The sequence below is a fragment of the Pteropus medius genome, unplaced genomic scaffold, assembly GCF_902729225.1.
Source record: "Pteropus medius unplaced genomic scaffold, Ma_sr-lr_union100, whole genome shotgun sequence".
Lineage (NCBI taxonomy): Eukaryota > Metazoa > Chordata > Mammalia > Chiroptera > Pteropodidae > Pteropus > Pteropus medius.
In genome coordinates this window covers 15137600-15162234 of record NW_024342471.1, presented here as the reverse complement: position 1 = coordinate 15162234, position 24635 = coordinate 15137600, and the positions used below count along the sequence as shown (strand labels likewise).

At 49.1% G+C, this 24635-nt stretch overlaps 1 protein-coding gene across 2 annotated transcripts in view; it reads right to left on the bottom strand.

Annotated features, from left to right (window-relative positions):
- TOX2 (TOX high mobility group box family member 2) overlaps nt 1–24406 on the bottom strand; it is a 120813-nt gene extending 96407 nt beyond the window's left edge. For both annotated transcript variants that reach the window (XM_039864378.1, XM_039864379.1), the window contains exon 1: nt 24266–24406. In XM_039864378.1, the coding sequence (XP_039720312.1) occupies nt 24266–24364 (99 nt within the window). In that variant the 5' untranslated portion in view covers nt 24365–24406. The remainder of the gene's footprint in view (nt 1–24265) is intronic.
- Nucleotides 24407–24635: the final 229 nt, after the last annotated feature.

Below are 24635 nucleotides of genomic sequence, written 5' to 3'. Positions count from 1 at the left end.
GTGTGAGCCATGAAGCCCTCCTCCCAAGCAGAACTGGATATTCTGGGTCATTTGTTCATTCATTCATTCTCTCAACATTATGGAGGTCCTACTACATACTAGGCACTGTTAGGCTGTGTGTATGTGCGTGTGTATATGTACACACACAACGCACAATTATTACAACACACGGAAGGAGATATCAGTGTCCCCATTTTATGGATGAGGACAGTGAGACTTGCAAGGCTCAGGAAGCTTGCCCTAGTCACGGATTGTATTCAGAGCAGAACTAAGATTTGACACTAGCACTGAACCCAGACCCTGGTACACAGTAGGCACTAAATAGTTATTTCCTCAATGGCTGGCTGGCTCCAAAGCCTTCCCCAGCAGACTGGGGACCTGTGGCCTCTTGCTCTTAGACCCAGTGTGGAGAAAGTGGAGATCACACAGGGGACACAGAAGCTCCTGTGTCTTGGTCTCTCTTGGTTCACCTGGGATATTTCAAGGGAGGAAAAGCAGGCGTGAGTGGGTGGTTTCCATTTCTGGGACACACGTGCATGAAGCCAGATTTTCAACAACAACTGTGATAATTCAGAGCACCAGAAGAGGTCAGGCCTCCCGCACAGCTGGGTGCAGCCCTGTCAACTGCAATAAGCCCCGCCCCCAACTCGGCCAACTCCCATCACAAAGACTAGGGACAGCTGGGACATGCCATTAATGTTAGGTCCCTGCATTCAAAATCTGCCATCCATTACGTGTGGATGTGTTCGCCCTTAAATCTGTGATAACATCCTTCCTCACATTTTGCTGTCCTTTCTTCTACGAAAACGGTGAATGGAGATCTAAACTGGTTATTTTTCAATATTCTTGGTGGACAAAAGAAAAATTGGCACTCACCAAATTTAGGGAGGAATTTTTATTGATTCCACAAACTCCAAAATCCAATGCATGAGGCAGCTCGAACTTGTTCCTGGTGACATTTCTCAGCTACTCCTCACCCTTCCTGCCTTGAAAGACCCTTCCCACTCCTCACCCAGGTATTTTCTGGGTTCCTACCATGCCACGGGCTAATCCCACCATTGCTTCTGAGTGGGCAAGACTCCCCACCCACACCTGGCCAGGCCTACTGCTGAGTATGCTAATGGATGAATGAATGAATGAATGAATGAACAATCAAAAGTTCCCTGAGCATTCTGGGCACCTATGATGCTCTGGCCACCAAGACCCTGCTCTCCAGGGGCCAATCCCAGTCACTTCTAGAATTCCTTTTCAAGAAGGAGCTGCCAATGGCAGGCCTCCTGGACCTTCCAAAACATCTTCATCCTACAATATGACAAGCACCAGTCCAGGTCCCTGCCTGCCCCCACTCAGGCATCGTCTGTCTTTACCCCGCAGCGATGGCCTAAGCACCTCCATCCCAGGAGGCAGCAGGCATCCACTGCTTACCTTCTGCTGAAACACACCTGCAATGCACCACCGTCTTGCAAGTAGAAGGAGCCTGAGTCTCATTCCACAGAAGCCCAGGCAGCGAGAGAACGCACCCGCGACAGCCTCTCTGCGATTCTGCTGCATAATCAGCAGAGAAAGAGAAAAAAATGCCAGAAATAGCAAGCTTTATAAGCCTCCTGACAACTCTTGGTCCTCTATTGGCTGGAGGCCCAGCACCCCCACCCCCCATCCCATTCCTGTAAGGTGAAATGGAAAAACCTGTTATTTAACCTCTTTTATCAAAATCCATCTTTTATCCCAATTTGGGCCCATGTGTTCGGAGCTCCTGGCAGCGGTCTCCATGCCAGTTCTCAGGGAGGGCAAGGGGGAGGCAGCCCAGATATATAGCCCAGCTCAGCATCACTGGTGGCTTAAGAGCCTTCCCCACTCATGCAACTGCCTTGGGAGTGGGTGTTGAACTGGAAGGGCTTCCTGAAGGCAGTTTGGCAGCACCTGTCAAGGTGTGAAACTTGCATGCTTTTCATTCAGCAATTAGACTTCTGAGCATTCTTCCTGCAGAAATACCTGTACTTGTATGCACAATACATGCCCGTGGGCATGCACTGTTTATTACAGAGAAGAATTAAAGGCAAGCTAAATATCTAAAACCAGCTTGGGTAAAGTGGATTGAAACACATCCATCTATGGAATATGATGGAATGAGGAAAGTCTATAGCTGCTGACTTGGAACTGTTTGGGAGAAAGTCAAGGGCATGATCCCATTTTCATAAAAACAGTAACTCTGTGTGTGTTGGGATATGCACTGTAAAAGGTGCCAAACTGTTAATAGTTCTCCTGGGTGTAGGAGAAGGAGGTATTTTCAGTTGCTTTTTTCCTTCTTGTCTTGTTTCATTTAAAAAAAAATTTTCCCACAAGTATGTATTACATTTGTAATTTAAAACAAAAACATAAGAGCCTCCCCTGGTTCCTTCCCAGTTCTCTTAGCCAAGGGCCAAGGTCACCCACCCCAAGGCTGGATCGGGCTTGGGACAGTGCTGGAACTGTGGATCCCCCAGCAGTGTCCTTTGCTCTCACACAGGTGCGGCTAAACTAAGGCTCCATGAAGAAGGCAGACATTGGAATAAGATAGAACTGGGTTCAGATCCTAGCTCTGCCTGCCGAAATGGTTAACTTCCCCGAGCCTCCGTTTCTTCATCTGTAAAATGGGGATGATGGTACCTATTAAGTGCCATGCCCTCTGGGTACTATTCAACCAATTTTAATCTTTTGGACATTTCAGAAACACCAGAGGCTGCTTCGGAAGCGTCACAGAGCTGAGAGCATCCAAAATGGAGCGAGAGGAGTTCTGGGGAACCATCCTGTTACCTGTAACAATATTAACCTACGTGACAGAGAGAAGAGCCTGGGAAATAGCAAATGTCATGTGATAAAGGAGGTCGATACCTAGCATGGCTGTTTTGGCGGGGCGCAGTGATGAGAAAAGGCTCCAGAAAGGAAGAAGTCTTGCTTCTGTGCCTCTGTACCTTTCTCATGCTGTTCCCTCCGCCTGGGATGTGCTTTCCTAGATCTTCATGCAATTGACTTCTCGTTCTTCGTGTCCCACTCAAAGATCTCCTTTCTTCACCCAGAGAGGGCTCCCCTGATCTGACCCACAACTGAATTATTTTCTTCATGGCCCACTGCTCTAACGGATGGTTCCTGGTTGTTTGTTTTGATGGTTTTTATTTCTCTGTTTATTGTTCGTCTTCCTCTCTAGGCTGTGAGCTCCTTGATTGCGTCTTTGGGACCCAGCTCCTAGCACAGAGCCTAACACACAGTAGGTGCTCAATGAATAGGAAGTATACACGATCCGTAGATCCAAGGCCGAGATCCAAGCACATGGAGCTTGTCTGAAGGAAAGGGAGATGAGGATTTTGCACTGTGATAGAAAGATGGATGAAAATTTCAGACACACTGAATATTTGGCAACACATACACAAAGCTGGAAGGTTGCTAGAAAACACTATCCATGAATACTTACATAAGCTTAAGATGGAAAAAGACTTTCTAGGCCCAAATTCACATGGACATTTATTTCTTCATTACAATATTATTTATAAGAAGATGGAAATGACAATAAAACTTATTGATGGGAATTGGTTAAATAAACCACAGCCCTCTGCATGGTGGAATACTATGCATCCATGAAAATGATTAGCATTTACTGATATAGAAAGAGGCCCATATTGCTCGTTGAATATTAAACTTGCAGATTGGAAACCAGAAACTCTGATAAGTAAAAGGTATTAACTATCACAGAGAAAGTGTAGAGGTAAAATTCCTTCAATTATCTTTTATTCATTCATTCACTCAACAAGGATTTTCTGTTCCCTCTGCCTATTCTCTCTTCCATGCAGGGCACAGTTACCGATGCCAGGGCAATGTGTGAACAGGACAGTGTCCTTGCCATCAAAGTCCTCCAAGCTCGAGCATGGAGGTGAGAAATTACGATGTAAGGGAGACAGTGCTCACAACTACAGGCCCCAGGGCCATTGGCTGAGTGAGGGCTTCACGGAAAAGGTATCATTTGAGCTGGGATGTGAAGGAGGGGCAGAGTTTGGGGATATTGAGAAGGGAGGAAGCATATTCGGAGGCAGAGGTGGGACAATATGGGATAAGTGCAAGGAGTCTCTTCATTCTCCATCACTTACTGAATGCCGCCATGTGCAGGAAAGGGAGTCTGTGGGAGATGAGCCTGAAGACAGAAGATTCTGAACTTGATCTTGCCACATGTCCTGGAAGGAGGCATTCTGGGCTGGTGATTGTGTTGTCACAGGTGTATACTGACAGAGCAGCTTCTCCACCATGACTCACTCACCCTGAGAAAGCCAGCCTCACGGGGCAGGCAGGGCTGGGGCAGTGCACCCACCTGGCAGGCTGGATAACCGAGGCAGTAGGGCAAACTCCAGTGTGTGAGATTCTTCATTTTGCACTATTTGGGCCCAGGTACCCAGTGCAGGCGGGCGTGGGGGGGGCGGGGGTCCCAGCTCCACAGACCCTCTGCTCAACTCCTTCTGGGGAGAAGCCAGGGAGGGGCCGCGGCACCTTGATGGAAGTCAGCGTTTTTTTAGTTTTATTTTAATTTTTCGGATTTTGAGGCAGCTCGGTGGTTATGGTTCAAAACAAAGAGATGACTCAGCTTCCTGTGAAAGAGCCGCAGCCTTTTGGAAAAGATATTTCTGCTTTAATGCTTCTCTCTTCTCTGCCATAGAGGTAGCTCATCCAGACTGCCTTGTTTTCTTGATGTTCAATTGTGCCCGGACGGAGGGACAGGGACAGCTGCCAGGTTTGGGGGGTCAGACTGCCTCTGAGTTGGAATCCTGGCCCTCCTCCATACTTGCTGAGAGGACCTGGACAAAGTGACACCCTCTCTGAGCCTGCATATACTTAAGACTCCAATATTGTAACTCTTGGGGTTTTGCATTTGTATAAGTCTGTCTATATTCAGATAAATGTTTAGAAAGATGTATCGTGAATAACTTATATGTCAAAACTATAGAAGGCCAGAAAAATGCCCAAAGAATAAAGTCTGATTTTAAAAAGTGAAAAAAAAAAAAAGCAGCCATCACCTATGTAGAGGGTCTGGTCCGGTCTGGTCCTGTGCCTGGCACAAAGTAGGTGGACAATAAATATCACGGTTAATAACAACAGGCACCTGTGCTGAGGTTGTACTGTGCTTGGATTATCTCATGCAATCCTCAAACCTTCCTGGCACAAGATCCCATTTTACAGATGAGGAAACTAAGGCTCAAAACAATGAGTTGACTTGAGTTTCCATCTTCTCATTCTCAGGGGTCAGTGCATACACCCAAGGCCAACTTAGAATCGAATCTGTACAATCATTGCCTTTTGTCTGACTCTCTCTGCACCAGCAGCCAAGTGCACACCAGCCCCTCACCGTCTTTATCTGTAAAATGGGGACAATATTCTTGGGTTGTTGACATTTTCTAGCCAAGGCTTAATGAAAATAATTCCACAGAAGGCTCAGAAACCTTCAATAATGTACATCATTCCTTCCTCTGGAACAAGGAGGAATTAACCAAAAGCTGAGTTCTTCATGTGAACACCCCAAGGGGAGACAGGAAGGTGTTTGGAAAGCTGAGAAAGAGGTGCGAGTTCATGCAAATAAAAAGAAAAGGACTTTTAAAGGAGCTAGCATTCAAACGGCCACCCTGCCCATGACATTAACACGGACATCTCAAACCTTCGTCCTGGAACTAACTTAAAAAAAATCAATTAAAAAGTTGGTGCAGGTGAACACAAAGAAACTCAAGACAGTCAAAACCCAAGTTTCCACCCCGCTTCCCTGCATCACCCTGAAGCATATGCTGACAGAGCAACCTTAATAGTAACTGACTAATTTTAAACCCTGTGATTACCAGGGTTGATTTCCATGGAACCTTCCTTTCACAGCACCGAGAACCGCTCACGAGCGGTAATTGCCAAGTTCAATTTTAGCTCTGTCATACCCAACCATCGGTGCTAACTAAGGCAGCTGCCTCCTCGCCAGGTAAACTGGTAATGAAGTCAGCTTTGCTGCTTAATTTCACAATATTGTGATGCCCCCGTCAGCACCTGTAAGTGCTGAGAAGCTCTAAGCTTCTATTAAACAAATCTTACCCAAGGGAAGTGACTGAAGCCACTTCGCACCTCTAAGGTGCCTCATGGGGATCCTTACGCCCACTGGGACATCATGGTTGCTTAATCCCATGTGACTTCTCCCTGAAAACGCTGACCACCAAAGGGTCACGCTACACACCCGTGGATACACTGAACACTGCCTCTCTCTATCCTCCATAATCACCTCCCATCCCCCACGTTGCCTCCACGGCCCTCCCAGAATTCAACCTTACGTCTGACTGCAGAGATGCCCCCCTAAATGGGCCCTAAACTTGTCCTCCAACCCCGCTACTTGTTTATGGGGCTTATGCACAATGCCATGTGCCAGTCTCATTTTGTCAAAGTGCCCCATTGGCCTTGGCATCTGTCCTATTATTAAGCAGCTTCCACCGCACACACACAACGCCCCGCGCCACCCCACCTGTGCCCAGCCGGCCACGCTGGCTTCTGACAGCAGAACTGTACTCTCGGCACAGCTGGGCATGTTTGGGCTGACTTTGTGCTGACTTCAGCTTTTCCTCAGAAACTGAGAGGAGGTAGCTATGACAGAGCAGAGTGATGAGAACCATGCCCTCCGGTGCTCACTACACACCAGGCATGCACCAGGTAATTTATACCCACCCAATCCCTGTGATCAGCCAGAGAGCCAAGAAAGCAAGGTTCATCCCCCTTTTTTGCATCTGGGGAAACTGAGGTCTGAGAACTTCCATGAGGCTGGTACAATAAATTTCTTTTAGCTCCAAATGCCAGTTAAGAATGTGCTTTCCGTGAGAAGCTGCCAAGCCTCTTACCCCGAACAAAGAAATTATGGAATAAATCTATTTCCCTTTTCACTTGTCTGCCAGGAAGCCCAGAGCCAGATTTACAGGCCAATATCAATAACTATAAGATCAACATATCTGTTCTCATTTTCTACCTAGAATTGGTTCAATTTTATACTTGCCTCGGCTCTCATTTTGTAATGCATTATATGTAATTTCATGTCTTTGTATGTGTTCTTGTGAATGAATGACCAAAAATAAACCAGCAACCACCAAAAGTGGGACTCAGACAGGTTAGCTGGGTGGCCCAAGTTCCCACAGCCAGCCCAGTGGTCTGTCTATCGCAGTGCTCTCCCTGCGACCCCATCTCCTTCCTCCCCTCCTCAATCGAAAAGCAAACAGTTTCTGAGCATTTGCTTCCTGCCGAGCACAGCAGGCCCTGCTCCATTCAAACTGGCTTCCCAACAACTCCATGAGGTAGACTAATAGTAGCCCAGGCACTGTTTCCTGTGTTTATATATATTGGTTCTCATGACAATCCTATTAGGTAGGTGCAATTATTATCCTCATTTTACAGAGGAGAAAACTGAGGCACGGAGAGGTTAAGTAACTCCTTAGATGTACACAGCTAGCGTCACAGACAGGACTGAAACTAAGGTTCTGGTCCCTATCATCCATGTTCACTACCACGATGCTGTCAAATGTGTCACCGTGTCCCTCATTTTATAGATAAAGACCTGAGGTTCCAAGAGCCAAGAGTTTGGGCTTTGACTGTGCAGTCTGTATAGTTGCAGACACTGAGGGAGAAGCCAGGGGTTCTAGGAAGCCTCACTCTCAAATTCCAGCCAAGGCAAGGCCGTGATTCTAGAAACAAGAACACAAGTCCACTCCTGCCACAGATCCACAAGGAGGTTGCCAGTCAGAAATACAGACTGGAAAACCTTGCCACTCACCAAGACCACCTCAGCTGCCCCTCCACCCCAGACCTCTCTCTGCTGGGGGCAGGCATTGCAGGCCAGCTGCACCACATGGAGAGCTGACAAGTGTGCTCTTGCCTACCCCACTGGCACCTGAGCCCCCAGTTCAGCCAAAGGCAGTGTGGACATGAGTTCCGAAGCATGAAGACATGAGTGTGAATCTCAGCTCTGCCACTGACTAGCTGTGACCCTTGGGTGAGAGTAAGTGTCTCTGGAAAATGGGGTATTCATGCCATCATGTCACTGAACGTCTGTGGAGACTGCAGAGCCCACTGGCCCCATGCCCTGATTCCCCGAGATTTCCCGCCGTTTCGGTGTGAGCCTCGAGCAGAATCCTGGCAGCTCCTTCCAAGGCAGCACTCAGGAGATAACAGAGGGAGGAGGAGGGCGGGGAGGTTTGTTCCAACTTATCTCATTCAAGACAGAATTTCCGGGACAGGACTGAGAAATAAAACTAAATAATAAAATTCGAAGTTGAGTAGAAACCCAAAGAGCGTCTCAGTTCGACCTCAGGCAAGAAGGGAGGGCTAAGGGGGTCCCCGTGGGTGGTCATCTGGTGGGCATCTGTAGCAGGCCTTTGTCCTGGCCATGGGCAGTGGGATGGGCTGCTGGCGCACGTGTACATCCCGGTTGCCATGGTGTCTGTTTATTCTGGGGAAGACAGCTTCCTGGACATCCGGGGCCTGGTAAAGAGATGTGCTTGCTACGCTCTGATGGTGCAGTCGCTGAGGTCCCCGCACTGTCCTCAGCCGCACACAAGCAAGATGCAAAGGTCTCAGTTCTCAAATCGTGCTCCACTGACCAGCCCTCAGCATCATCTGGACCTTGTCAGAAAAGCAAAATCTCTGACCCCCACCCCAGACCTACAGAGTCAGACCCTGTCTGATTCGCATGCACGATGAAGTTGGAGAAGTGCTGGCTTAAGGTAGGTCCATCTGTTGTGACAATCAAAGAGCTAACATGGGTGTCACACAACCCCGACCATTGACTGTGGAGGTGAGCCAGCTGGGATGGACATAACCACCCTGACCACGGTTGGGGTGAACTCCATGGTCCAGCCCTGAGGAGTGTAAGCTCCAGCATTACCGAGGTGGACGTTCCGTTTGTTCTGGTTTGAGCTCCAACACTGAACACCTAACTCAGTTACCAGAATTCTGTTTCTCTGATGCCACAGGAATCAGTCCCAGTGTTTGCATTAGTCAGTTAAAGCCTGTGCCTCTACCTCCTTTTTAAAGGACCCTACCCCAACACCAGACAGCTAGGAAAGGTTCCCCCCTGGGGAAGATGCTGGAAAGAGGGGTGGATGGGATTGCCAGGGCCTCAGAGGATGTTGGGAGGGGGAGCGAGGCCACTGATGTCTCTACCTGGGAAGCAGCAGCTGCTGGCCTGCCCTGAGTCAGAAACCCCTCTTCAAGAGGCCCCACTCTAGCTTACCCCAGGGTGTGAGTCCCTCGGAGCCCCCTCCCAGGGGATGTCCATGACCTTTGCAAAGCTAAATGCAATAACCAAGTCCTATGTGCTGAGCAGACCCTAGGGCCAGCCTAGGAGTCTGCAATAATCCAGACACGTGTTTGGACAGGAGGCACCCTGCAAAGCTCGGTCAACTCTGCCTGTCGCCTGCGGAGGGAAGCGGTTCACCTTTTGCTAATCGCCCTAATTCATTTTTTATTACGAACTTTCCTGTTTTCTATTTGCCATCTGATTGAAGATATTACCAAAGGCATTTAAACAGCATCAGACTGTACCACCATGGCAAACATAACTCTTTTTATTGAAATCTGCATTAATATACATATAATTCCCTGATCACAAAGATCTCATGGTCCACATGTTAGACCCTAAATGAAAGCAGATTTGGCAAGAAGTATATACACACTTGAAGGCTGTTCAAAAGATAATAAGCCGTGCCTGGAGGGTGCGATAGAATGGACACTTTCTCATGCTCTCGGTGAACATGCTCTCCGTGACCCTTTTGAAAAATGGCATGACAACCTGAATTAAGAGCTATAAAAATGCTCTCTCCTTTGACCCAGGAGTTCTACGTTGGCCCATAGCCAACAGCCTGGGTCTCGCCCTTGACACCCCTTCTCTATAACACCCCACATACAACCCATCCCTAAATCTCATATACGCTACCTCCTAATATCTCCAGACCCCTCCACGTCTCTCCGTTCCACCCCAACAACTACAGTCCAGGCTGGAATGGGCCAACAGAGCTTTCTGCAATGACGGGGAAGTTCTATATCTCTAGTGCCCTGGAGGGGCTACCACAGTGGCTACAGAGCACAGGAAATACGGCTAGTGTGACCGAGGGACAAAATTTGATTTGATTTGATTTTAAATTTAAATCGCCACATGTGGCTAGCGGCTACCATATTGGATACTGCAGCCCAGAATCGTTATCAATCTTCTCCTAAACCGTAGTAATCATTTCCCAGCTGTTGTCCTACATCCACTTTTGCCCCTACCCAAGGTCTTCTCCATAAGACAGCCACAAAGATTCTTCTAAAATGCAACGCGCCTCAACTCTCACCACCTTTGAGACAAAGTCCAAGCTCCTGGACATGACCTTCAAGGCCCCATCTCTTGGGGACAGACTGCACCCCAGCTCTCGGGGAGCGTATGGTGTTCCAGGTGTTGGAAGGGCAAGGACAGTGGCACAGAGGAGAGCAGCGAAGGCCTCCCGGAGGAGGTGACACTTGAGCAGAAATTTAAAAGACATGTACATAAGTGTTTTCGGATAGGTGGGGAATGCAGACATGAGAGGCACAGCGGTTAGAGTTGCTCCAATAGACACATCCATGAGCAAACAGCAAAGCCCCACCCTTGCGAAGCTGATGTGCTGGTGGGTGGGGGTGGGACATAAACAACAATCATAATGAATAGGTAAATTATTCATGTTAGAAGGGAAAAGAGAAAGATAGGAAAAGGACTTCCGGGAGGAGGGGGCTGGGGCGGAGGATTCTCAGCATTGAATATTAAGAAGGAAAAGTGTCCAAATAAAACTGTTCTTGAGTCTGCCTGGGGGATAGTAGCAGGTAATTTCTCCTCGTTTCCTAAACTTGTGGGCAGGTAATATAGTCTTGATAATTTATAGTTTAATAAAAAGGAAGGGGTGACGAATTTGAAGAGAAGTCACCAAAAAGTCCTGCCTGCTCAACAGAAACATTCCCATGGGCTAGAGAGAGATTCGTTATCTCCAAAGGCCACACTGGCTGTGCCCCCAGATACCCCAACCCAAGCGACCAGGAGTGACACCTTCCTCCTGTAAATGGCAAGGTCATCACCCACAGGGAGACAAGAAGTAGGTTAAAACAGGGTGATGATGTCTGCCAGTCCTTGTCCGAGAGAGTCAAACATTGATTAAAAACTGTAAGAATGAGGATTTCGAATGTCACCCCTCTTGACTCCCATTTCGACTTTCTTCCTCAGGGTGGACTGGAGGTGAGGATGGCATGTTATTCCAATGGGAATTCACATTTATTAGCGCTTGCAGGCCCTAGACACTGTGTTTCTCACATTGATGTGTTTAAGCCTCCTGGCAACAATGTCCAAGTAAGTGAGGTCCAGAGCGGGTGAGCGAATTATTCCTGGGAACACAGCCCAGGATATGTTACGGTGGCCATCTCTGGAAAATACAACTACCACATTGATTCATTCATTCTTTCAATAACTTTTTATTGAGCGCCTGCTACATGGCAGACACCGTGCTAAGGTGCTGGGACTAAGTGATGGAGAAAACAACATGACTTCGGTGGTTCGAAAGCTTACTGAGCTGATGGTAGAACAGATACTCACAGATATATCATGCAATGGCGGGGTGCGGGGGAATACACTAGAAGCTATGATAGGGAATAATGGGTAACTGCACAGATGAGGGGGTGAGAGTCTCTGAGAAAGTGAGGATAAAGCTGAGACCAGGCTAAGCAGGAGCCAGGTCTGTGGAGAAGAAGGCAAGACCATTCCAGGCAAAGGGAAGAACATATGCAAAATCCTCAGGCAAAAAAGGGAGGGGAGGGGGAGTGTCTGAGAAACGACTAGAAGGGCTGGGGGCTAGACTGAAATCAACAGGGGAGGCTGGCTTTGTTCAACACCATCACCCCAGCACGGCCCTCAGTCAGGCTGGAAAAGCAGGGGCTGGATCCTGCAAGAACCTAGGGGCCAGAAAAGGGAGCTGATGTTATCTACACACCAGGGGAAGCCACTGAAAGGGTTTAAGCAGAGGTCCGATGGGTCGGTGAGAGTTCTCCAAGCCATTGAGCAGTTTTGCCCAGAGAAATGACAGGATGCAATTTATACATCAGAAAGATCTCGATCATGGCCAGGATGGCTCCTTAGCTCATCCTGATGTGTGACTTGTGGTCGCTGGATAATAAATCTCTCCACAAGCTAAGCATTCCCAGCTGGTAGGTGGGAGGTGGCCACCTTGGAGAAAAGCAAGACGAAGCAGCAAAATGACAGGATATGTTGACAGCAGACAGACGCGTGGTGTTGGCAGATGGAAAATTGTCCCGGAGACTGCCTTAACAGGGTCGTGGCTTATTGTTAATGTCGAGCCATTAAGAAAACACAATTATGTGCTTCACTGATACTGTGAGACATAATCCGAGACAGCGTGCAAACATTTAGCGCTCCATCCGAAAGAGAGGCTAGGTGACTAACGGAGGAGCCATGAGAGGAAACGCTTGCACTGCACAGGTGGGTGGCCAGGCCCCTCGGTATTTTTTCCCCGTCTCATTTAAAATCAAAGCCTGGCTCTCAGGCATCCCTTGACAGATGTGGAACGGGAATTAAAATTAACCATCCCAGGTGCTTACATATTCATTGTTATCTTTTTTAATTTCATAAACAGGTAAGCACTGTTCATCCCATTTTGTGGATGAGGAAATTGAGGTCCAGTGATATTCGGGAGCTTTCCAAATGCCTGTGCTGCCCTCTCCGGCCTCATCCCTTAACACTCTCATCTCTTTCTACGCCTTTGCACATGCTGTTCCTTCTACCTGGAATGCTTTTCTCTACCTTCTTCACATGACCAATTTTCCTTCAAGCACAGCCAGGTGTCCCCTCCTCTGAGAAGACTTCCCTGACTACCCCCAACCTGGCATGGTGGTCCCATACTTATTTGGAATTGTTTAGTTTTGCCTGTCTGTCTAATAAGACAGTGGCTTCTCAAGAGCAAGGACCAGGTCTTAGTAACCTGTCCTTGCCTGGCATCTACCACAAAGCCCTGTAGACAACAGGCAGTGCATGTTCTTTGGATGGCTGAAGGAATGAATAAATGAATAAATGAATTCTTAATAAGTTGCAAAGCCAGGATTTGACCCCAGGCCAATATGACTCAAAAGCATATCTCTTGGCCAGAGTTTGTGTGTGTGTCTTATATGCATCAATCGGAAAATGTATACTCATATGAAAAATATTACAAAACATACCAAGGGCTTCATTCATCCTTCCAAAAGAGGCTGAAAAGTACCACTCCTTAGGGGAAATTGGATGTGAATGTGGGTAAAAAGTTAAGCAAACTCTTTTCCCTTTTGCAAGAGAATTTCACCTTTGTTAATGATCTAGTATAACTCCCCTGGAAACCTGTCAAAGTTAGGATGTTAACTATGTAAGTAGGCAACTCTGCTTATGATAAAAAATGACCCGTGGAAGGACCTATAAATAAATTATAAACATCTGATAAAGAAGCCATGCTTTAGGTTGTTCTGAGTGCAGTGACTCTTGAAACCGACAAGTCCCTGGCAGAGATGCTTGAAGTGAAGACTATGAAACTGTGACAAGAGATATGAGTCTTTGGGGGAATAAGGTTTGGTGGCTTATTCTAAGCTAGGGTGGCTTCCAAACCCACCCATTGTGGGTCTTGAAGGAGTTGGCACCTGAAATAGAACCTGGGGTGGCAGAGGGGGTACTTAGCAAAGAGAAGCGCTCCCAGCCACCTCCCTGGGCTACCGCAAGAACTACACCTGCAGATCATGTGCCCTGCTGGCAGGTGGTGGTTTCTGTCCCAACTCCTTCTAGGAGACAGGTACCAAGTGTCACCTGTCTGAGCTTTGTGAGTCTGAATGTTTAATTGAATCTTAAAGAGTCTCTGTGGGACCTGCGATGAGACAAAAGGGAACTGATACAGGAGAGAAAAGAGACCACCCCAACCCAAACCACTACACCTATTCTGAACTAGAAAGCTCTTTAGACTCTATTATTTATAAAAGACATAAAATTCTGGGATGGAGCCTATACTCGCTGTCCTACAAGGGGCCTCGATGATCTGAATAGCGTCTGGCAGGAAAAATGAGAGAGGGGATGGATGACTTACTTGATCTCCCAGAGGCCTCACCACAACCTGAGATGCAAGTGTGGTTATGTGAGAAAACAGGGACTCAATGAGGTTAAGTGACAGGTTCAAAGTCACACAGCTTGTAAGTGCCAGGATATGAACTCAGGCACTTCCATTGAACTCAGAAGTCACATTTGAATTTGCTCTCTGGTTTTCCATAAAAATGAACTTATAGCTCAGATAGACTTATAGAACAGAAAAAGCATGGGGGGCGTGGAGTAGAGGGAACTTTTTAAAGAATATAGGTAGCGCCCAAGAGGTACACAACAAAAATTTGCAGAATAAATAAGCAACAAAAGGCTCAGAGTTCATCTCCCACATTATCAAGTTCAGTTCAAGTTGAAATGCAGCACAATAGAACAAGAGAATTTATGCATGAGATTGACCCTGGGTGATGCTACTGAGTTGGAATCATTTCCAACAAGTTTCTAAATCATTCTTGCAAATTAGGCCCAACTTTGAGATAAGCACATTTTAATAAGCTATAATGTGAAGGCATTTATTAGCATATGACGTTTGAAGTCGAAAACCAAGGCAGGCGGCCCATCTGGGAACCCTCTGGACCCCAAGAAGAGCCAATGCACCAACAGTAAAAACAAGGGCAAGCTGACCCACTCTTCCATCCCTGCAGAGGGTGGGGATCCTGGCACCTTGGAAGCTGCAGGCCAGAGGCGCAGGAAGAGCACAGTCTGACCCCCGTTCTCCCGACCAGCTCCTCTGCCGCCTTTTTTAACTTGTTTACTTGGAACTCATCCACAAAATGGGGACACCTGTGCCTAGCATAGTTCTTACGAAGACTTAATGAGATGGTATGTAAATAAGCCTGAGATGTGATAAAATGCTCAGAGAATCATTTGTGCTTATTTCTACCCGACTTTTCTCCATAAAAAATCGCACAAATTTTAAAAATAAAAATCAACGAGAGGGAACTTTTTGTTCAAGAGGGTGGATGGAGCACATACTTTTTACCTCTCCTCTCTCCTAGACCCTCATTGTTTTCCTTTAGAGTCTAATATAGTTCTGTGTATTTTACAGACAGTGAAAACAATTTTTAAAATAAAGAACGACAGGACTCAAGATAAAGGGAGAAAATGATAGAACAGTGAAATGAAATCGGAAGGGAGTGAACGAGCAAAAGGTACACCCCGATATCCTATGTTATGGCAATAAGTGACCCGCTCATTTGCTTCTGAGCTTTCTGGGAGCTCAGAGAAGGAGAAGGGAATGGAGAAAGGCAAAGCCATGGACACCGACCTACATCCAGGTGGTAGCAGGGCAAAGAGCCTCTCTTTGAAGAGCGTGACGGTACTCCAGCCCCAAGAGAAGGCCATAGTCCCCTGCTCAGGGGTGACTCCCTGAAGCATATTCCAGAAGCTCCTCAGGTATCAATCTGGCATTCTCCCCACCACACGGGGAAATGCGTGACATCTCAGCACAGGAACGTTGGAATCCAACCTGGAATGTGTAAGAGAATCTCCTGGGGCCCCAGAAATTCCACTAATTACGATTTTTCTTCACCCCACTCGGACCTAAGAAGCAGTTACCCTGCAGCTCTTACTCACATCGTAAGATGAAGAAGGAACGTCAGCGAGTGACTCCAAGTCATTCTAGACCATCGACAAGGTGGCCCTTGATCTCTTGGGAACCAAGGTAAAGGTGAGTTTTCTCTCCAAGATGCATCTCTCGAAATGGACACAGTGGTGCTCTCCTTTCTATGCATCTGTCCTCCAACTGCTAGAAATATCAGTGGCTGGGTGACAGCTATAGCCCCCACTGGGAACTGCTCTCTGCCACTGGGAATGATGAGGGGACTTCCTGCAGCAAATGACTGGATGGTACAAGAATCGAAAGCATGGGCAGCCCCCTGGCCGTAGTGTGGGACAGCTCTGAAGAGCGGGGCCAGCTCCAGTGCTCCCTGTGGGTTGGCTTTCATCAGTAACCATATTCTGGGCCACTGTCTCCTTCTGCCCAATCATGCTTCCCTCAATCCCTTAGAAGTGCACTTCCTGAGAACATCTCCCCAAATAAACTTTCCACAGGCAACTCCCCATTTCAGAGTCTGTGTCCAAGGAACCCAGTGTAGGATTTTCTCCAAGATGGGGGCTCCCCCATGACCTATCAGAGGCCTGAAGAAGACAGGAGTCTCTGGGACACCTACCCACATCTCAGCCAGGACTACATGCCCCAGGCCAGAAGTACATCTCTATTGCCCTAGGCCAAGGTGAGGAAACTCACCTGTATTCTATTCTAGAGCCATGTTCTCCAAGTGCACTTCCCAGACCAGCAACACTGGCATCATCAACTTGTTAGCAGTGCGCATTTTCGGCCCCTTCATCCCCAGACCTACTGAATCAGAACTCTGGGAGTGGCGCCCAACAATCTGTGTTTTAATGGCCCTCCAGGTGATTCTGTTGCACTAAAGATTGAGAAGCAGAGCATCCCTGACTACTGGGGGAAGTCATAAAACTTTCCCATCTGCAGAAGACCACGAGACAGCTGCTGACAATGGTCTGAATCCAGAAAGGGAAAACATCTCATACTCTGCACAATCCCTCTGGCTCCCAGGCACTCCTCCACTTAAAACCCAGCTGGCTGAGCTGCCACACGCTTTATGATGATCGGTGCTGGTGTTCCAGCTCTTCCGTAGGCGGGCCTCCTTGCCTTAGGCTGATAGTGTCCCCAAACCACCCTCCAAGCCACCTTGGAATGGCTGTTCCCTCTACCTAAAACACCCTCCCACCACTCAACACTCAACCCCAGTGTAGCCGCTGGCATTTCCTATAAGACTCTGCCCCGTGTGAAGCCTTCTGACACCCCTGGCATTGTCACTTTTCCAAATAATTATATATTTAATTATGACTCTGCATTTTTAGCCAGTATATTATAGACCCACACAGCCTTTCCTCAAGTAAAGGTGAGTTTCCTGTTGAGTCGTTGAGCCTTCAAGACAGGGCTGAAGTTCCCAGCACACAGTGGGCACTCAAAAACCTGTCGAACACCTGAGAAACCCAGCAGTAAATAGGTAAGTACATACTGAAAAACTACAACCTTGTTGCTCACTCCAGCAGGTACCAGGAATCGCAATTGTCTGGTAGCAAGTTTAAGCTTCAGGATAATTGATCAGAATTTATTGTCCTGTGTTATACAACATGTTTTCACTAAGATATAAAATTGCAATTTACCACAATTCATTAAGTTAATAATTACTTACCATATGTTTTAACTGCTGCTCCCAAACCATGCTGAAAAATCACTATGTAGGTTTTTGGTCTATGTAAATAAGATGACTGTCAACCACGTGCATACGGGATTTACTAATGGGGAGACGCAGAGCTAAAATACTAAACAGGAAGCACGAGCCCTAAAGCTCTTCCACTCTCATCGTCATCATCATCTTCTAGTTTACCTGCATCACACTTTCTGGATCAATGATTCTCAAATAGGGGTGGCTTTTTTCCCCCAGGGGATTCTCAGCAACATCTGGAGACATTTGGGGTTGTCATGATGAGAGAGGGGATGCTATTGGCATATAGTTGGTGGGGACCAGGGATGCTGCAAAACATCCTGTAACGCATGGGACAACATCCACAACAGAGAATTACCAGATCTAAAGTGTAAACGTGCCGAGGTTGGGAAACGCCGTTCTAGATTAAAGGGAACTTCCATATCTTCTACATTAATCCAAGCTTCCTAGCAACAATATGAGGAAGGCATTACTGTCCCTTGTACAGATGAGAAAACTGAGACCGGAAGCCATAAACGAGGCTTAAACAAGGTCACCAGCCCACGCCAGTGAATGGTGCAGCCGCGATGTGAACCAGTCTTCTCTGCCTCCTAAGCCCACCTCCCCTCCCACACAGATTCAAGAGAGAAACAGAAAGACACAGAGGAAATGAGCAGCTCCCTGTCAATTCACGATCCTGAACAGTCCAACAGAAGCCCTCTTCAAACCAGGAGCCCCAGGAAAATTCGATCCAGAGACCAAGGCATGGCAATGCCTGATGCTAGGAAAACTCTCCCCCTGCACTGTGGGGATGGCCTATCCTTCAGCAGCCTGAGCTGAAACTAGGTCTCCCTCACATTTTTACTTTCAATTGTGCTGCTCTTTGTGAAGAGAAATGAATGCATTTCCTGCTGGGGCTGAATGTCGTATATGCCTGATCTCCAACCCTCCTGGCAGGCAACCCCACACATATGGGGGAAAGTGATGTGCCCATTTTGCAGATGAGGAGACAGAAGCACAGCCTGTGCCGATGATGGTAAGGCAGCAATCAAACCCAGGTCTGCTGGGCTCCAGAACCTATGCTACCGTCATATCCTGAGACTGTCTAGGAAATCAGAGATGCAAAACAGACGGCCCTACAGAATCACACGAAGGGTCACACTGCAGGGGAATCCTTGGGACAAAGCTGTGGCGTGGAGTCTTGTCCTGCATGCGCAGACTCAGAGCAGCTCCTCCTGGCTAACTGGCTGCTCCCCTGCTGGGCTCTGTCCCCAGGGTCTCCTGTCAGGGAAGGCCCTCGAGGAAAGACATGTTGGCCAAAAGACGCTTGTCCCTGCCCTGTCCTGGACTTGATGTGCTCACGACAGTCTTCAGATTATAAGAACAAAACACATACTAAGTTTCTCAAGCCACGGGGGACAACAGGCCATCCCTAAATTCATTTATTCACTCATTCATTCAGTAAATATTTATTGAGCACCTATGTGCCAGGCCAGCTCTGGGAACACAAGAGTAAAGGTAGACACAGTAGTTCCTGCCCTCTGAAGCATATAAGCGTTCATCATCTCAAAAAGAATCATCCTTATCTTTGCTGGGTACACCGCACTCTACAGTTATAAAGGATATGACCAGCCTTTATTTTGTTGTATTTTCACAGCACAGCTCCCCATCTCACTAGGTTGATGGTCACTGATTTGCTTTCCCTTTGCACAGAGGGAAACAGAGGCCCAGAGAAGGGCACTGTCATGCTCAGTCACCCAGTGGACTGGGGGCAGCAGTGTCAGCCCTGGGCTGCCTCTCCTGACATTGGTAAGGTGCCGAAGCACGGTCCTAGAGGACTCTTTGGGATAGGCTGGAGGAGGGGCTTTAGGGAACACATTTGGGTGGAAAGTGAAGAAGAGCTTCTTAACAGAGATGCAGGCATCCTTCCAGAGTTCCCAGGGACCAGCCATCTCAGCTCAGAGCTCACCTGACCCACGGCTCCTTCCACAGGACCCACACACAGCCACCTGTGTCTCTGTACAAAGAAACTGTGGGGACCTCATCCAGCAGGGATGCTGAGCAGGCCTCATGCATCTCAAGCCTGGATGAGGTGGGAATAGCAACTCCCACACCATAGATTTTCATCACAAGGAGACTCCAATCATTCATAACCAAGCCTGTCTAGATCCCATCCATGTACAAGATGCTGTGCCCAGAGCTCTGTGGGTGGAGAGTTGAATCATTCACCCACCAGCACATAATTTCCTGAGTAATTATGGGTCAGGCACTGTGCCAGGTGCTGGGCACGGTTCCTGCCCACTGGGAGCCCACAGAAACCTGTACACAAACAGCCAAACCACTGCTACACACAGTGTGGTCACTGGACCAGCAAGCAGAAGCATCAGCTGGGAGCTCATTAGGCATACAGGTTCTCAGGGCCCCAGTCCAGACCAACTGAATCATAATCTCTGGGGATGGAGCCCAGGAATCTGGTTTTAAAATCTTGCCAGATGATTCTTAATGTGTACAGAAATTTGAGAACTACTGGTCTAGACCACAAGGCCTTCCCCAACCTCCTCACTTAACACTGCAAACCCGAGCCTAGCCTTGGCACCCTTAACCCTGTTCCCTGCTTCATTTTCTCCATAGTTGTATTGTCATCAGTCATAATATCATTGATTTTACCCATATATTTATGAATTCTCATACTAATATATGAGATCCAGAAGGCAGCAATTTGAGTCACTTTTGTTCATTGCTGTAGTATCGGTGGCCTAGCATAAAGAGGTACTCAATAACTGTTTGTTGATTGAATGATGGATGGCAAAACATGCCACATCCCATACAGTATCAGTTTTGGGAGAGCCTAGAGGAAGAAAGAAGGTGGTTGGCCATGGAGCACTTCATGGAGAAAGTGGTACCCACGTTGGCCTTGATGGATGTTTGGACCAGTGATGATAGATGCTTGGAACAGAGATGATAAGCCTCTTACCGGAATAGGTTCCAGGTGGCTGATACCATTATTATGTAATTAGTAGCTTGTATGTGACAAGAACTGTGCTAGCCTACATCACCTCACTTAACCCTCTCAAACTAGGCAGTGTTGTCCTCAATAGGAAACTGAGGCTCTGAGATATTACATAACTTGCCCCACCCACATAAAGGCCTGTATAAGAATGTTCACAGCAGTTTCATTTATAATAGCCCCAGTCTGGAAACTAACCAAATGTCCATCAGCAGGTGAACAGATAAACCAATTGTGCTTTATCATACAGTTAATATTACTTAGCAATAAAATGGAATAAACTACAGATATACACAACACAATGAATCTCAGAGACATTGCGTTGAGCAAAAAGAAGCCAGACACAATGATATATATACTGACTATGAAGTTTTACAACTTAAACATACTTAGTATACTGAAGTCAGATAAGTAGTTTCCTCTGGTGAAAGGAGTGTTGACTAGAAAGGAGTATGAGGGAACTTTCTAGGGTTATAGAAATATTCTATATCCTGGATTGGGATGGTGTTTACCATAAAAACTCATGGAACTATACGCTTAAAATTTGCATTTTATCGTATGTAAATCATATCCCAATTAAAAATGAGCTAAGAAATCATTCGCCCTAGGTCACAAAGCCACAGATGGAGTTTTAAACCCAGGTTTGCCCAAACCAATGGTCTGCCAGAGTAGAGTGGGAAGCCGCAGGCAACGCCCCAGCCTGGTAAAGTGCCCTGCCAAAATCTGAATGACAGGTGTTCACAGTTACCCTAGGAAGGATGTCACAAACCCCTAACCCCCAAACTATGACACAGACTTGTAGGGAGGCCAGATGAGTGTTAAACTGGGAATTAAGGAACTTGGGTTCAGGCTTCAGCTTTGCTCTTTGCTTGCTATGTAACCTCTGAGTACACTACTCCATGACTCAGTTTCCCCTTCTGTGAGCAAGGAAAAAGGTGGGGATCAGTGGTTCCCAGCATGGAGCTACAGATCCTGGGGACCGCAGGACCACAAACATCTGTGCTCACCAGCACTGTTATTCATGAAATAAGTAATTTGCCTGCCTCATATCTAATAATCTATTTTTCAAATGCATGCTAATATTGTGATTAATAAAATACACATCTATTTCAAAGCAAAAATGAAACCATAGCAGCTTTTTGCCATTGTGTATTTTCTCAAACAAAAGACACCGAGAGAAAAGACACTGCTCATGACTTTGGTTTAAAGAGGTTAGAATCTCTGTGCAGAGGATCGCTAAGGGGACAGTCACCAAGGGAACGGTCTCCAAGGGCCCTTCCAGGTCAACTGCAGTGATTGTCCGGCATCACTTGGGCAAATGCTTGCCCTTGTGTTTCTCAGGCCTAGGTTCCTGTGGGGACAAGCCTCTTGTCTGGACTCCAGGGACCCAGCCTCCAATGTAGTTATGCAGCCCAACCTGTAGGCACCAAGTGCAGTCACTGCTGCACCTCAGGCCTCAGTTTCCCGTCCAGTTCTGATAATGATCAGCTATAAGGATGGAGTATGGGCATTTCTATCCCCAAACCCCTCATAACACACACACTCCAACTACCACCAATGAAGGTCACTGTCCACTTGGGATCTGCTACCAAGAGGCCTCTGACTCACTCTTAGCTGAGCCTAGTGACTTCCCCTGCCTTGCCCCACCACAAGCCTGAAGGATTGAGAAGCTTGTCTTATATCCAAGTGCAAGGTCGGACCTTTCTTTCACCTATCTTAGTGGTCCAGCTGGCCACTCTCCTCCATCTGGACACACCTTCAGCTCTGGCCCAGGCAAGGGTCCTAAATCACAGACAGAAACCAGAATCACCAGCTTCTCATTCCCTGTGCATTCCCTCCCCACCCAGGGTTTCACAACGGTCCTTGGTGCTGAGTCAGAGCTTTACAGAGCAACAGAATAAAGCAGGGGCCTCCGCTGAGTGCCACCACCCAAAGGCTCCCACATGGGACTGCCCTACTCTGATGGGGCTTACAGAAACACCACCCCCAAAAGGAGCTCTCCCCAACGGAGGGGCATCCATCCACCCAGATTTTGAGGCAAAAATCACCAATCAAAGGCTGGAGCCTTGCTGACTTCATATTTTAAAAAATAACAAAGCCAAGGGCAGAAGACAGAGCAGCTGCCCCCACACCCAACGGTCTTCTCCCTTGAAGACTTCACTTGCTACTTTTAATCAATTTTCCCTCCATCAGACTGGAAGCAGCCCCAGAACCTGCCTTCTCTCGAGGGCGCCATACCCCTCTTCAGCTCCTAACTTTGCCGGCCACCGGACAAAAGATAATCACCCCCATCCTCCTCGAGACCTCACTTGCCGCCCAACCCCGCCCCCACGCCGGCTTAGGCCCTGGTGCCTCGGGACCCCACTCCCTGTCCGGGGTCAACTCCCTGTCCGGAGACTCCAGAAGCTGCTCCCCGGGGCCCGAGAACCCACTCAGAGGCCCAGCCCCGGAGGCCCCGTGTTCCGCGCGGGGACGCCCCTTGCCGCAGCATCCCCACAGCACGGAGCTCGGTGAAAAGCCAGTGGGGTAGGGTTGAGACCCCGAGAAGGCCGCGGATCCAACCACCCGACGCGCACTCACCAGGCAGAGCCACCGAGCCCGCGCGTCTGCGCCAGGGACGCGGGGAAACCCACGCGCTCGGTTCAATCCGGGCTCCGAGTGACGAAAAGCTGCTCTCGGCTCCAGCCGATCCGGACCGACGCACCCACGGGTGGACGCACCGACCGTCCGGCTCCTAACTAAGTTTGAAAGTTCCCTCCCGGGCGAAGGAAGAGACGCGGACGGCGCAGGTGCACCTAAGGGTTCCGAGCTGGGCTCGGCGTGGGGAGTGGGGTTTGGACGCCTCCTGTCCTGAGTTCCAGGAACGCGAGCTTCCATCGAGCCCGGCGCAGAGCAGCAGGGACCTGGCTGGGGGTGGGGGCTGCAGTCTGGGAAAGGGGTGGGCGGTGTCCCTCACTGCAGCCCCAGCCTGGAGGAACTCCCGCTCACCGTTCCCGGGAGGGGACAGGCCTCGATTGGCCATTGCCAACTCGGAATCCGAGGTCCCGCCAAGCAGTGACGGCCAATTAGTAAACGGCCCACTTAGTGCGCGGCGACGCCTAAGTTAAACCCAGTCGCGCGAGTGTGGATGACCGAGGTGGGGGAGGGGCAGTGAGGGGGCTGTAGCTGTCCCTGGGTGACCGCCTGTGACTGTGTGACCGTGAGAGCGATTACTGCGTCTGAGGTTTACCGTCCAAGGGGTGGTTGTATGTGACAGTGTGCGCCTGTATGGGTCACTGTGAGTGCAAGCGTATGACTGTCGGAGCGACTTCTTTGTGTGACTGCCCCCAGTTGTGACTGGGTGTGACAGCGGATGGGGGCTTGTAACAGAGTGTGTGGCACAGTAGTGGTGGGGAATGGGTGACTTGTATGTGGCGGTGTGACAGTGTACGTGGGCGAGTGACCGCGTGCCATTGTGTATAGATGACTGTCGGTGACTTGTGTGGGACGGTAAGACCGTGTAAGGTTGCATGGCTGTCTGTGTGTGACGGTGGGTCACGGTGTGTCAGCTTGTGAATGAATGTGAAGCTGTCAAGGGGACGTGGATGAGTATGAGTGTCACTGTGTCATCATGTGAGTGACTGTCAGGGACTTCTGCCTGTGATCCGAACAACTCGGGGTGTGAGTGTGAGTGGCGAGTGCCCGTCGGCGGGGCTGAGGTGTGCGTGTCCCTGCGCGTGGGCACCTCCAGCAACTGCTCCCATGTGTCCCCGAGAGTGCCGGCGCCAGATGACTCCTGCGGGTGCTACAGCCCGGGACGCTCTGGCCCCCGCGCGGGGTCCGAAGGCGCGGGCCGGCCCCGCCCGCCTGGGCCCCCACCCGGCCCCCGCCTACCTTGCCGCAGTGGTAATAGTCCAGGTGCGCCAGGCCGGCGGGCTCGGCCCCGGGCCGCGCGCCCACCGCGGGCGCCGAGGGGTACAGGCGGACGTCCATGGCGGGCGCGGCGGCGGCGGCGGCTCCCGCGGGCAGTGCCTGGGCGGGCGGCGGGTGGGAGTCAGTGTGAGAGCGGGTTTGCGAGCGCTGGGGGCGGGCCGGGGGCGGCGCCCGGCTGAGCGCCCCGCCCCCACCCCGCCCCGCCCCCCGCGCTATTGTTCCGGCCTCCGGCGCCGCAGAGGACCCGCGGCCCGGGCCCAGTCGGGGAGGTCCCTCCTTGGGGCGGGTCCGCCGCCGGGTCCCCAGCGTGGCCCTTTGCCCCTGGGGGTCC